General features: G+C 52.4%; 1 protein-coding gene across 1 annotated transcript in view; it reads right to left on the bottom strand.

The window, feature by feature from the left end:
• Window positions 1–2,584: 2,584 nt before the first annotated feature.
• The window catches only part of LOC105541724 (glycogen synthase kinase-3 alpha-like), a 20,515-nt gene continuing 8,405 nt past the window's right edge, over window positions 2,585–14,694 (bottom strand). The window contains exons 4-14 of the mRNA XM_011982884.1: window positions 14,639–14,694; window positions 12,405–12,592; window positions 9,265–9,348; window positions 8,998–9,108; window positions 6,948–7,078; window positions 6,753–6,859; window positions 5,673–5,770; window positions 5,497–5,592; window positions 4,883–5,069; window positions 4,452–4,544; window positions 2,585–3,268 (exon numbers count right to left, since the gene is read on the bottom strand). Coding sequence (XP_011838274.1) covers window positions 3,195–3,268; window positions 4,452–4,544; window positions 4,883–5,069; window positions 5,497–5,592; window positions 5,673–5,770; window positions 6,753–6,859; window positions 6,948–7,078; window positions 8,998–9,108; window positions 9,265–9,348; window positions 12,405–12,592; window positions 14,639–14,694 — 1,225 coding nt within the window. The 3' untranslated portion in view covers window positions 2,585–3,194. The remainder of the gene's footprint in view (window positions 3,269–4,451; window positions 4,545–4,882; window positions 5,070–5,496; window positions 5,593–5,672; window positions 5,771–6,752; window positions 6,860–6,947; window positions 7,079–8,997; window positions 9,109–9,264; window positions 9,349–12,404; window positions 12,593–14,638) is intronic.

Raw genomic sequence — 14,694 nt, 5'->3', positions numbered from 1 at the left:
TAACACAGTGAAACCCTGTCTCTACTAAAAATACAAAAAATTAGCTGGGCGTGGTGTCGGGCACCTGTAGTCCCAGCTACTCAGGAGGCTGAGGTAGGAGAATGGCGTGAACCCAGGAGGTGGAGCTTGCAGTGAGCCTAGATCGCGCCACTGGGTGACAGAGTGAGTCCATCTCAAAAAAAAAAAAAAAAAAACTGGCCAGGTACGGTGGCTCACGCTTGCAATCCCAGTGCTTTGGGAGACTGAGGCAGGAGGATCATTTAAGGCCAGGAGTTCGAGACCAGCCTGGGCAACAGGAAGACCTCATCTCTACAAAAATTAAGTTAGCTGGGCCTCTGTGGCACATGCCTATAATCCGAGTGCTTTGGGAGGCTGAGGCAGGGGGATCACTTGAGCTCAAGAATTCAAGACCTGGACAAGAGAGTGAGACTTTGTCTCTATTAAAAATAATAAAGATTGGCCGAGCATGGTGGTGCACACCAGTATTCCCAGCTACTCTGGAGGCTGAGGCAGAGGCAGGATTGCTTGATATGGGGGAGATTGAGGCTGTGGTGAGCTGTGATCACACCACTGCACTCCAGCCTGGGCAACAGTGCAACACCCTGTCACTTACACACACACACACACACACACACAGAGGAAAAAAAGAAAACTAAGAACAGATTTGTACAAGGTTTCACAACAAGGCAGAGACATTGTGAGATTTGAGTCCAGGAGGTCCCTTAGGCCCCCATTTGTAACCCATACTGTTCTGAGTGATTAAGACCTGAAACTTGTGCAGGTGTAGAGGAGAGGACGATTCATCCTAACTAGAGGAAAAGTAAACCAGTGTCAGAGCTGTTGGGATTTGAGGGGGCCTCAAAAGATCAAAGGTCTTGGGAGCAGGAAGATTCCCACCTTGTTCAGAGGTTACCTAGGATAATAGTCTTTCTCTCCATTGATTGAGGTGGAGTCTTGATCTGTCACCCAGGCTGGAGCACAGTGGTGCAGTCTCAGCTCACTGCAACCTCCACCTTCCAGGTTCAAGCGATTCTCCTGCCTCAGTCTCCCTAATTGGGCTGGGATTACAGGCGCCCACCATTGCACCCAGCTAATTTTTGTATTTTTAGTAGAGACAGGGTTTTGCCATCTTGGCCAGGCTGGTTTCGAAGTCCTGACCTCAGGTAATCTGCCCGCCTTGGCCTCCCTAAGTGCTAGGATTACAGGTGTGTGCCACCAAGCCCAGCCATAAGTCTTTCTCTCCCTAAGCAAATGTAGGTGATTCATGATAGGCTCCTCCCAGGCCCCTGCAGACCAGAGTGCTCAGGCAGGGGAGGTGAAATGCAGCTGGGTATGGAATTGTCCAGGAAGGAGGCCTAGACTTTGGAAGGCCTTGAAAGTTGGGCTGAGTAGTTCCAGGTTGGGGGAGGGTCATAACTGGGTATTAGATCTGGGCTCAAAGTGGGGTGAGTGGGAGGCTAAAGATGGTCCAGCAGAAGACAGGGCCAGACCTGGAAAGGGGTCATGGGGTGGTAGGAGGGTGAGGGACACCTCAGTGACTTCATGACTGACCACATGTGAGTAGCAGGGAGGAAGGCATCCCCAGGATCCCAAGGTCTGCCCCTTGCCCAGAATGGCCATCCTCCCCCTTATCAATCTGCTTGCTCTTTATATTCATTCATTCATTCTACAAACCAGGCGAAATCCAAGTTGTGTTGAGCAAAGAAGGGGCAGGGTCTGTCCTATCCCAGGCAGTGTAAAGATGCCCCTGGAGTGGGGTGAGCAAACTGGAGAGTGCAGACCCCACAGGAACAGTCCTTTTACTCCATCTGGAGCATTTGAAGGTCCTCCCTTTTTGTTCACCAGTGGAATCCAGTAGGGGGCATACCCATTGCTCCTCCCCAGGCCCCCTTCCAACTCTGGAGTGTCCTGGCCACACTCACTGCTTGGTGCCATGTGGAGGAGATAACATTTCCTTCTGCCTATGCCCCACTATCTGGACCCAGCATGTTTTAAGTGAGGATAAAAGTCAAGTTCTCTGCCCCTGCCTTCCCAGGGTTGTCACTTCCCAAGATCCCTAAGAGGTGGACCAGGTAGGTGTCCTGTTTAAGACTTGGAAATGAAGGCTTGGAATCTTCTAGGGTGCCACCTCCAGCCATGGCCACCCAACAAAGAGTCTACAAGCAGGCTAAGTTTTGGCCTGAGTAACTCCTCATCTGTCCCCCCAGACCCTAGAGCGGCAGGCAGCTTGGGCTAAGACAGCCTGTTCAAGTCCTGACTGTCACATAAGCCCCATGACCTTCCCTTCTCTGATCCCCAACTGGCTCACCAGTTACTGGGAGGTTAATCCCTCCCTCTCTAAACAGAAGCAGATGATTTATGCTGGGTCATGGGGCAGGCTCCTCCCAGGCCTTGACAGCAGATAACAACCTAGACGGAGCTCATCACCACACGTGCAGAGAAAGCCACGGTGCGAGAAGGCTGGGCACCTGAGCCAGGGCCTTCAGACAGCCCTCTGCCTGAGATGCAGCTCACTCCTGTCCCAGAACAGTCCCCACCTGGGAGCCCCCACCACCTCAGTGGAAACAGGCAGCCAGACAGAAAGCAGGTTTTCATGCCAATAATTTATTGAACGGAGGTCTGTACACAGGCAAACCTTACTGTGGAAACTAAGACATCAGGAGCTCTCTCCACTCCCCTGGCCCTCCAGGGTGGGGTGAGGAGGGAGTAGACCTTGGGGGCAGAGGACAGGAGGGGAGTTACAGCTGTAGGTGGGGCGGGGCCAGGTTGGACGGTGCGAATCGACGTTTTCTTTAAGAAAAAAATTATAACAATCTATTTACACCCGGGGGCCAGGGAAGGGAAGGGGAGACAGGGACTGGGCTGGTTCTATTTACAAGGAACACAGGAGGGGAGGGGGTTTGAAGGAGGTGGAGGCCTGGGGGAGGGGAGGGGGCCAAGGGGGTAGGAGGTCCTCATCCCCCCAACACCCTGTCCTTCTCTTCCCTCCCCACAACCAGTTAAAATCCTCTTAAAAAGCCCACCACAGGGGTGAGGCTGGTGAGGGAGGGACTGGAGGTGGGGACAGGGACTCATTTACCTCTGCCCTCTAATCTAGGGGCCCAGCCAGGGCAGGAGCTTGATGGGCTATGGCCCCCCTTCCCAGCCCCTCTTGGGGCTCCCAGATGGAAGTGGAAGGGTGGTTGGTGGGGCCCTCAGGAGGAGTTAGTGAGGGTAGGTGTGGCATCGGTCGACTGCCAGTCTGAGCTGGTCGGAGTCTCAGTTAAAGCTGGAGGGAGGGAGGGAAGGAGCAGAGTTAGCCTTTGCCTTTCAGACACCCCTTCGCCCAACCCAAGAGTAGGAATTCTCTTGTCATAGATGCTGTGTTAAAAGTTACAAGCTGTTACTTTAGGTAAAGGGTTGCAAACTCAAGTAAGTGCTAAAGGGCCAGGATAGTAACTCAGTGACACACCAGAGTGCCAGGCTCCATGTAACGGAGTGGCTGGGCTGGGCACAGTGGCTTATGCCTGTTATCCCAGCACTTTGGGAGGCCGAGGTGGGCAGATCACAAGGTCAGCAGTTCGAGATCAGCCTGGCCAACATGGTGAAACTCCATCTCTATTCAAAATACAAAAAAAAACCAGGCATGGTGGTGTGCGCCTGTAATCCCAGGTACTCGGGAGGCCGAGGCAGGAGAATCACTTGAACCCAGGAGGCGGAAGTTGCAGTGAGCCGAGATTGTGCCACTGCACTTCAGCCTGGGTGACAGAGCAAGACTCCATCTAAAAAATACAAAGGGCACCCACTGTCTACTGTCAGTAGCATGGGCGGGCCCTCTGCTGCCCAATCTGGTTTTCTTCCGAGAGAAACAGGAAATCTGAATTTTTACACAAAATAGCCCCGTTTTTAAACCTGGGCAACATGACCAGGCACAGTGGCTCACGCCTGTAATCCCAGCACTTTGGAAGGCCAAGGCGGGAAAATAACCTGAAGTCAGGAGTTCGAGACCAGTCTGGCCAACATGGTGAAACCTCATCTCTAGTAAAAATACAAAAATTAGCCAGGCATAGTGGTGTGCGTCTGTAATCCCAGCTACTCGGAGGCTGAGGCAGGAGAATTGCCTGAGCCCAGGAGGCAGAGACTGCAGTGAGCCAAGATCGAGCCACTGCACTGCAGCCTGGGTGACAGTGAAACTCTATTGCAAAAAAAAAAAAAACCTGGGCAACACATTCAACTTTTTGTTTGTGTTCAGGCCAAACGCTATTTCTCTGGCTTTCCCATTGGCATTTAAACACAGAAGTACGCAAGAATGCCCTCTAAAGGTGGTCATTCACATGTTGTAAGACGTGCTTCCTAAGCCATCAAAATGTCAATGATTTAAAAATACATTCAGGAAACCCAGCGATTGAGCGAACAGCCCCACACTCCCCAAGCTGAGATACTTTAACCCCCAGCAGATGGCCCTCACTTACCTTGTGAGGACTGGGTGAGGGTGGTAGTGCCCGCTGGGGACCTCAAGTGAGGAGGGATGAGAATGGCGTTGAGAGACGGTTGGATGGAGAGTTCTAGAAACACGACATACCAGTCAGGGTAGACTACAGCAGGGTTATGATGGGCACCAAATGGGAACCCAGCTATTAGAAAGGCCAGTTGTTTGTGGACACCTCAGCCACAGACCTCTCTCAATGAAAAACCAGAAAAAGTTTAGCACGAGGCAGATCACAGTAGAGCACGACTGAAGCAGGTTCGGTTCCCCCTGAATCTGGGAGTCATCTTTCCTGAGCCCCAGGCCTGCCTTGTACCCTGCCCTTAGCTCCCCACTCCTGCTGCAACACCAAGCTCTTCGCAATCTGGCTGCCCCCTGACCCCGCCCCACTCCCCAGATCCCAGACTATGCCCTCACCACCAGCACTGAAGTTGAAGAGAGGGGGAAGTGGGCGGTTGTTAGGGAGCTGGGTTCCCAGACATCGCAGTTCATCAAAGAAGCTGTGCGCGCAGGCCTCTAGTGGGGAGAGCCTTGAGGACGGGGTGTACTCCAGCAGGCTAGAGCAGAGCGCGATGGCCTCTGGCGGCGTTCGAGATTTGAACACCTGGGGGATGGGGGCAGGGGTCATGAGAGTGAGATGCCCTGGGCACTGGCATACTCCTATTATCTCACTGCCACAGTGCCTGCGGCAAGTTATGACTGGCTGCTTCCCACACCCCCACCTTCCAAATGAAGAAATTGAGGCCCAACCACTAAGGAGAGGTCAGTTTGTATCGGGTAAGCAGCCAGCCCAGGTCTGGGACCATATGAGCCCTGCTGACCCTCCATAAAAACTGGAATCTTGAATTTACTTGTGGGTTCTCAACTTTTAAAATGCCATAAACTTTGAAATCGGATGGAAGTTACTGATGCCTGGATAACTCTTCAAATCCTCCCAAGCCATGATTCTGAGGCCAGGTCCACAGAACAGTTGACCTCCAAAGGGGACCAGCTCTCAGCCATACTGCCCTGAGCCCCTAGTGCTGCCCCACCTTTGTCCAGGGGTGAGCTTTAATCTGAGGGAACTTGAACTCCGTGTAGTTGGGGTTCATCTCTCGGATTTGTTCCCGGGTTGGTGTTCCCAGCACCTGTAAAGAGAGGGGGGGTTCTGAGACAAGGGCCCCATCCCTCAGCCCCACCCCCTGCCCACCCCGGCCCCGCCCCTCACCTTGATGATCTCCACCAGCTGGTCCACCCCACTGTCCCCAGGGAAGATGGGCTGGCCCAGGAGGAGCTCCGCCAGTACGCAGCCAGCTGACCAAACATCTAAGGGGAAATGGGAGCAGCGTCAGGGCTAGGCGAGTAGGGCCACCAACCTCTCAGTGCTTTTATTCTTCATGGCCATCCTAAGAGTGTCAGGAGCCCTGTTTTCTCAAAGACGAAGCACCTGTCCCAAGGACACATGCAGCTTAGAAACATGGGCCTAAGCTTGACCCTGCAGGTCTGCAAGCCTTTGCTCCACTCTCTAGTATAGGTGTGTTTCCAGCCCTCAGTTCCTCTCTCTGCTAAGGACCTCAATGAGCTTGCTCTCTCCCACTAGCCTTGGACGACAGACCAAACTAGGCCCAAACCTGCCAACAGGCACCCATGTTCTTTGGGCCACAGGAAGGTACAGCCTTAAATCCTGGACTGCCTTCCCCTTGTTCCAACCTCTATCCTGCCCATGAGAAGAGCTGCAGCCTGGCAGTCTCACTCCTCCCTGCTTTGTACCTTGACCCCCCACAGCACGAGTTCATACCTAAGGACTCCACAGTTTGTCACGCTGCTGTGGAAGGTACCCTTTCAAACTCTTTCATGCCCATTCCCTCAATTCAGGCTTCCCCTCATGCCTGGAAAATGGCAGTTGTCCCCACAAACGGAAGGACACAGAGGCCCTGGGAGCAAGTTGCACCTTCATGGTGGCAAAGCCTTGCTTCCTGGTTCCCCCAAGGTCTCTGGCAGCCCTTCCCCCTAGCTGAGAACAGAGGGCTGACAGGGAGGTTCCAGAGCTGGTATGGACTCTGGAGTCAGGTCAGCTTTCAAATCCCAGCCCTGCCCAGTCCCAGTGGTGCCAGTGCAGGCAGGCAGCCTCACAGCTCTAAGCTCATCTGTAAAATGAGCATTCAACAGCATCAGCCTCCTAAGTTTGTAAGGACTGGATACAAGAACAGAAGTTAAGCTTTCATCACCAAGCTTGGCATACAGCGCACAGAAAACTCCGAAATTTCCCAGATTGCCACTCCCCCCACCCCCCTCCCATAACTCTGACCGATGGATGAGGTGTAATCAGTGGCTCCAAAGATGAGCTCTGGGGCCCGGTAGTAGCGAGAACAGATGTAGGAGACATTGGGCTCCCCTCGGACCAACTGCTTTGCACTGTGGGAAAAGATGGGCAGGGGTAAACACGGGGCAAGGGCTGGGGTCCCCCCTGCCTCTTCAGCCACTCAAAACGCCCCAGGCCCACCTGCCAAAATCGCAGAGCTTGAGGACAGCAGTGTCAGGGTCCACCAGCAGGTTCTGGGGCTTGATGTCACGGTGACACACGCCCTGGGAGTGGATGTAGGCCAAGCTGCGGAAGAGCTGGTACATGTACACCTGGGGCAGGCACAGGACAGCAGAACTTTAGCCCGGCTTTCCCCATACAGCACCACTACCCCACCAGCTTGGCCTGAAGAGCCCTTCCAGGCCCACTCTCCCTGGTGCCGCCACAGCTTTGGGGAAACCCGTTTGAAACCCTTGGTTCTCTTAGTGTGCACCACAGTCAGTTGGAGGACTTGTTAAAACAGGGACTACTGGCCGGGTGTGATGGCTCACGCCTATAATCGCAGCACTTTGGGAGGCCGAGACCAGCCTGGCCAACATGTTGAGACCCCGTCTCTACTAAAAATACAAAAATTAGCCAGGCGTGGTGGTGCACGCCTGTAATCCCAGCTACTCGGGAGGCCGAGGCAAGAGAATCACTTGAACTCAGGAGGCAGAGGTTCCAGTGAGCTGACTGAGATCATGCCACTGCACTCCAGCCTAGGTGACAGAGTGAGACCCTGTCTCAAAAAACAAAAACACAGGGACTGCTGGGCCCCATTCTCAAGAGTTTCTGGTCAGTGAGTTCTGAATCAGGCATTTGCAACAAGCTCTCCAGCACTGATGCTGGTCCCCGGACCACACTCTGAGAACCACTGCTTTAATCACAACCCTTGGCAGAAGCCTGAAGAGTAAGATATGTCGGGAGGTTGTCATAAAACAGGCTAGGAAGCCAGACACTCAGCTTCCGCCTCACCAAAACCACTGGCTCCTTAATCCGACAATCAAAACCACCCCTGAGCCTGCCCCCTCGCCAGCTCCATTTTCCTGCCACTCTCCCTCCCACTGACTAGAACAGAAGTACCATGAGAGCAGGATTTTGAGTTTCAGTCACTGCTGCATCCCCCAGGGCCTAGACAGACCAGGGCCTGACAGGGCTGCTTTCTAGACCCCCTTCCCTTTATTCCACTTCCCCTCGGCCAAAGATGCCGCTCCCTTGCCCTGTGCTTGGTCTCCTCCAGGAAGCCTTCCTTGATCCTTCTCACCCACACACCAGGCTGGGTGCTTCCTCCATTTCCAGAATTCCCTGTGTTCCTTCTAGTATGGCAGCAGCTAGTTCATTTAATAGTTTTCTGTGACGATGCCTGTCTACCCTACCAAACTGAGAGCTCTTCAAGGGCAAGGCCTGCGTCGCAGTCAGTGGTGCGTCTGGAATTCCTCAGCCCTGGGCCCCGTGTGCAGGCAGCCACAGGACAGATTGGCCAAACCAGAGAGCTCCCCTTCTGGGAGGTGAGGTCCAACAGCCACAACCACTGGTAGAGCCCACATCGGCTCACCCAGGCTTGGGTACGTAAAGCCAGCAGAAGCAGCAGCTGGGCCCCAAGTGACCTCCAGCAAACAAACCCACCCACCTCCTTCCAATGCAGTAGGCTGCTCCAGCTTGTTTGCCACATCATCCCTGGGCTGCAATCATACATTCATTCATTCATTCATTCAAACACCTCCTGAAGGTCTGTAACACCCAGGGCACGGCACCAGGCACTGGGGAATGAGCCTGCACAGATGATGGATGGAGATGCATTCCTGGCTGTGTGGATGCTAACCTTCCTCCAACCCTAACTCCTTCCCACCTACCCCCAACCAAGGCTCTAAAGGCCCGAACTCTGGCCTCAGCAGCTTCCTGTGCAGTCCTGGTCCCCACCACCCCCTTATCCTGAGCTAACTCCAACATCTCTGGTGCCACTGGACTCCCTATATGGACCTAAGCAAGTACCTGGCAGCCTCCGCAGCCCCAGGTCAGGCTGCCTTCCTGATTCAGTTAGGCCTTGCCTGCCTTGGCCCTCCCCTGTGTCAGGCAAGCTCCATCTCTGGGGGTCATGGGGCCTCCGAAAACCAACACAAACTTGGCAGATGAGGGATCCCATAAAAGGTGGGAGGCTCCAGAGCCCCTGGCTTTCTGGGTCTGGGTCCCAGCAGCCTGCCTGCCAGCATACCTTGACATAGAGGATAGGGATGGTCAACTTGGCCTTGGTGAAGTGGCGGGCCACTCGGTACACTGTCTCGGGCACATATTCCAGCACCAGATTTAGGTAAAGCTCATCTTTCTGCAGGGAGCAAAGGAGAGGCGTGAGGCACTGTGAGAAGAGTGAGGAAGGGGGAAGGAAGGTGTGCAGGGAGCAGTGGGGGAAAGGCAGGTGGGCAAGAAAATGGCTGGAGTCGAGGTGGAGCAACCCACCACCACCACCACCTCGAGGTCTCACCTTCTCCCCACTGGAGTAGAAAAAGTATCTCAGCCTCACAATATTGCAGTGGTCCAGCTTACGCATGATCTGCAGCTCTCGGTTCTTGAGGGCAAAGGGAGAGAGTCTCAGTATACGACCAACTCTCTCGGCTGCCCCTCCCTACTCACTCCCCACAACAGCCAGGCAGCTACTCCCTGTGTCCCAGCTCCAAGGTCCCCTGGGGTATCCCCCAATTCCTTGTCTCCAGACTACTCTCCTCCCACACGAGCTGGAAGCCTACGGGTTAAATCCAGGCCACAGATATGTTTTCTTCACCCCAATTTTTTTTTTCTTTGAGACAGAGTCTTGCTCTGTTGCCAGGCTGGCATGCAGTGGCTCGATATCGGCTCACTGCAACCTCTGCCTCCCTGGTTCAAGCGATTCTCCTGCCTCGGCCTTCCAAGTAGCTGGGATTACAGGCATGTGCCACCACGCCCAGCTAATTTTTGTATTTTTAGTAGAGATGGGGTTTCACCACGGTGGCCTGGATGGCCTCGATCTCCTGACCTCGTGATCCACCCACCTCAGCCTCCCAAAGTGCTGGGATTACAGGCAGGAGACACCGCACCAAGTCACCCTACTTTAAAAATAAAAAATAAAAATAATTCAACTTGGCCGGGCGCGGTGGCTCACGCCTGTAATCCCAGCACTTTGGGAGGCCGAGGCGGGCGGATCACGAGGTCAGGAGATCGAGACCATCCTGGCTAACACGGTGAAACCCCGTCTCTACTAAAAATGCAAAAAATTAGCCGGGCGTGGTGGCGGGCGCCTGTAGTCCCAGCTACTCGGGAGGCTGAGGCAGGAGAATGGCGTGAACCTGGGAGGCGGAGCTTGCAGTGAGCCGAGATCGCGCCACTGCACTCCAGCCTGGGCGACAGAGCGAGTCTCCGCTAAAAATACAAAAAAAATTAGCCAGGCATGGTGGCGGGCGCCTGTAGTCCCAGCTACTCGGGAGGCTGAGGCAGGAGAATGGCGTGAACCTAGGAGGCGGAGCTTGCAGTGAACAGAGATCGCGCTACTGCACTCCAGCCTGGGCAACAGAGACTCCGTCTCAAAATAATAATAATAAATAAAATTAAAAGGATAATATAAAATTTATTTTATTTTTTTTTAAAGAACCTGGCTATGTTAGCCAGGATGGTTTTGAACTCCTGGCCTCAAGCAATCCTCCTGCCTCAGCCAATCAGTTTAAGGATTACATGTGTCAGCTACCACACCCAGCCTTAAAATAAAAATAAATAAATAAATAAATAAAAACAGCTGGGCTCACACCTGTAATCCCAGCACTTTGGGAGGCCAAGGCAGGGGAATCACTTGAGGCCAGGAGTTTGAGACCAACCTGGTCAACATGGGAAAACCCTATCTCTACTAAAAATACAAAAAAATTAGCTGGGCATGATGGCGCATGCCTGTAATTGCAACTACTTAGGTGGATGAGGTGTGAGAATTGCTTGAACCCAGGAGGCAGAGGTTGCAGTGAGCCGAGATCACACCACTGCACTCCAGCCTTGGTGACAGAACAAGATTCTGACTTAAAAAAAAAAAAAAAAAAGAGACCATCCTGGCTAACATGGTGAAACCCCATCTCTACTAGAAATACAAAAAATTAGCCGATAGTGGTGGCACGCGCCTGTAGTCCCAGCTACTTGGGAGGCTGAGGTAGAAGAATCGCTTGAACCCAGGAGGCGGAGGTTGCAGTGACCCGAGATCGTGCCACCACACTCCAGTCTGGGTGACAGCACAAGACTCCATCTCAAAAAAAAAAAAAAAAAAGATTGCACATCTAAATCCAGTTTTTAGTTTGTCTTGAAAACTCAGGGCTGGGCACAGTGGCTCATGCCTACAATCTCAGCACTTTGGGAGGTCGAGGCAGGGGCAGATTACTTGAGGTCAGGAGTTCAACACCAGCCTGGCCAACATGGCAAAACCCTCTCTCTACTAAAAATAAAAAATTTAAAAAAAAATTAGCCGGGCGTAGTGGCCCACGCCTGCAATCCCAGCTACTCAGGTGGCTGAGGCACGAGAATCGCTTAAACCTGGGAGGCAGAGGTTGCAGCAGGCCAAGATCGTGCCACTGCACTCCAGCCTGGGCGACAGAGTAAGACTCCATCTCAAAAAAAAAAAAGAAAAACAAAAAATCAGGTGTGGGCATGTGAGGCTTGCCCCCTACCTAGCACAAGCAACAACAGACAGGTGGTGGCCATCCAGCTCACCCTGGTCCCATGGAAGCATCTGGATCCTTGAACTCTATCTAGGATCCTGAGTCCCAGACTCCAGGCATCGGACTCTTCCCAGAATGTGGTCTCATCATTCTTACCCATTCTCTATTCCTCTGTGAGGCCTAGGAACTCCCTGCCCCCACATCCCTCTCACTTCTGGAACTCAACTCCAATCAAATTCTGAAACCCTAGAGCTCCTCCTGCCCAAGGACCCTCCCTGCCAAGACCCAGGCCCTGGTCTGGTTCCTTTCCAGTCTAGGCTCAGTTCTCCTACATCCAGACTAGCCTAAGCTCCAAATGCCAGGCCCTTAAACACTAATTATTCCTCAACTTCCACTTCCTCCACCTCCTTCTAGTTCCGTGAGCTTCTCCTAGCTCACGGGCACCTCCATTCCATCCTGCACTGGCCAAACACCTGGGGAGAGCGCGACCTTCTGAACCCCCCGCGCTAGCTCTTCCAGGTCCCTTTCTCTTCTGGGAAGAAGTGTAACCAAATGGTTAAGGTAGGGTTTGGGAATCAGATTCTAGCCTTGACTGGGGCACTTGCTCTATGACCTCAGGCAATCCTCTTACTGAGTTTGTTTCCCTGCTTAAGGTTAGCGTACACTTAGAATGGGTATAACCGCAGTATCTACCCTCAGAGAATCTTTATGTAAATTAAATAAGAATTTGCCTATAAAGCACTTACATTGAGCAAATGCCCAGTAAAAGCTCTGGGCTCTCCTGGGATCCACATTTCCCATCTCATTTCCTCTTTCCCCCACGTCTCATTTCCTCTTTTCCCCACTTTCTCTTCTGGTCCATGGCTCTGAAACCTAAGCCTCCAGCTCTCTGGCTGGGGTTCTCCCACCAGTCACACCAAGTCCCCAAACCTCCCTGTCCCCATCCCGCCCAAGCTACCTTGAACCTCTTGTCCTGGAGAACCTTCTTGATGGCGACCAGTTCCCTGGTCTCTGCCAGCCGTGCCTGGTACACGACCCCAAATGAGCCATTGCCAATCACTTTGATGTCTGTGTAAGCCACCTCTTGGGAGCGCTCTGGACCTTGGCCTAGAGTGGCTACCACTGTGGTCACCTTCCCGCTGTCACCTGGGGAACAAAGGGGATACACGATCCACTGACCCATCCTGTCTGCGCATCACCCCATCCTGGGGCTGTAGGAGGAAGGGAAATCTCTGCAGGAAGCTCGTTGGGGACCTCTTTGTTCCCTCCTCCTCTTTGAGGAAAGGTGGATGCTGGAACCTTCCCAGTGACTTTTCCCCTCTTCCTTTCTGGGAACCTTAAATCCTGCCCCCCCTCCACATGGGAGAATATTGATACCTAAATCTCTCTGCTTCAAGGGCTGGCAACCCCAAATTTCTACTTCTAGGAAGCAATAGATCACTGGTCGTCTTGGTACTGGGAGATATCAGATGTTGACTCCATCTACTCTGGATCTACTGCCCTCTGGCCCCTCCTATTTGGAGAAAGCTTGACCTGGCCTCTTCCACTTAAGGGAGCAGTAACCCTCAGGTACTCCTACTTCAGGAAAACACTAACCTATCTCACAGCCTAGAGGATACTGACCTCTAAGTCCTCCCCTGTAGAGCTGGTAACTTCACTGGTTCTTGGTGACAGAAATGAATGTCCTCTCCTGCTGTATGTACCAGTGCCCTGACCCTCACTTTTTGGTACTTTGAGGTTAGAAAAAAACACTGACCTGACCTCTTCATCTGAGTGGTCCAGAGACCCACACTCCTCCCCGTATGTGGGTGGTCCCTAATGGACAAGCACCAAATTATGAGAATGATGAACCTGACCTTTATTATCAAGGGGCTATTCCAGCCTCAGTCCTTTGAAGGAAAGCTATAATTTCCAATTCCCATTATTCAAATGGTAGCAAACCTTGGTGCCATTCTTAAAGGATAGTGACCCCTTTGAGTAACTGATGAACCAAATCCATTTTTTCTTTTTTTTTTTCTTTTCTTTTTTTTGAGACACAGTTTCGCTCTCGTTGCCCAGCTGGAGTACAATGGCACGATCTCGCCTCACCGCAACCTCCGCCTGCTGGGTTCAAGCGATTCTCCTGCCTCAGCCTCCCGAGTAGCTGGGATTACAGGCGCCCGCCACCACGCCCAGCTAATTTTTTGTATTTTTAGTAAAGACAGGGTTCCACCAGTTGTCCAGGCTGGTCTCAAACAGAACCTCAGGTGATCCGCCTGCCTCAGCCTCCCAAAGTGCTGGGATTACAGGCGTGAGCCACCGCGCCCGGCCACCAAATCCATTTTGAGGGGCCAGTGACATGTTCTTTCAGAGGGAGATAACCCTATATCACTATTTTTTTCAGAGCCAATGACACCATACCTTAGAACAATTATTAAACAAGTATAACCTTAGATCCATATTTTATAGGAAACTGTGACCTACCCTGCTCCATTCCATTTTTGTTAAAGGAGACACACCAAGCCATGTATTTTAAAACATGGACTATGGACTTGATTTGAAAGATATGCTGACTCCCAATGTCTTTAAGAAGCAGTAACTATTAATTCTCACCATTGGGGGTACAGCTCAACAATATTTAGGGTGGGTAATGATGCCAGGTCTTGGTTTTAATAGGGAAGGTGATCTGAGTACCAGGTTTGGCAAGCCTGGCCTTATTCTTTGGGGACACAACACAGTAACCTCAAAGCCCTGCTTCTAAGTGATATTCACTCCAAATCCCCATCTTCTGAAGGACAGCGAATGCAGATCCCTCTTTTTCGGGATCGATCTTATTCTTGTTCTCTTAGGAGACAATAACCCTAAATCCCCATTTGCAAGCGACTGTGACCTCTGATCCAATATTATAATGAGTAGCAACGTCAGATACCTGTTCTTAAGGCTCAAGGACCCAAGATCTCAATAATGAAAGAACAGGGACTTGTAACCCCTGTTTCTTTGAGTGTTAGTAATTCTGATCCAAGAGTAATTCTGATCTCCAAGAGATGGTAACCCCAAGACCCCTTTTCCTGGGAGGAAGAGGGCTCAGATCCCCGATTTGGGGAGGCATAGTGACCTCTGGCTCCTACCTAAGCATATAAAAGAACCTGATGGATGTCTGAGGAGCTTTGGGAACCCTGATCACCACCCTACACGGGCGCCGCTAGTACTCACGGCCCAGCTTCACCCCGGGCGGCGGGAAGCTAGTGCCTGCGCCGGGGCCTCCGCTG

Source organism: Mandrillus leucophaeus, unplaced genomic scaffold, assembly GCF_000951045.1.
Source record: "Mandrillus leucophaeus isolate KB7577 unplaced genomic scaffold, Mleu.le_1.0 Scaffold106, whole genome shotgun sequence".
Taxonomy (NCBI): Eukaryota; Metazoa; Chordata; class Mammalia; order Primates; family Cercopithecidae; genus Mandrillus; species Mandrillus leucophaeus.
The sequence above is the reverse complement of the archived record's forward strand: the minus strand, read 5'-3'. Positions and strand labels throughout refer to the sequence as shown.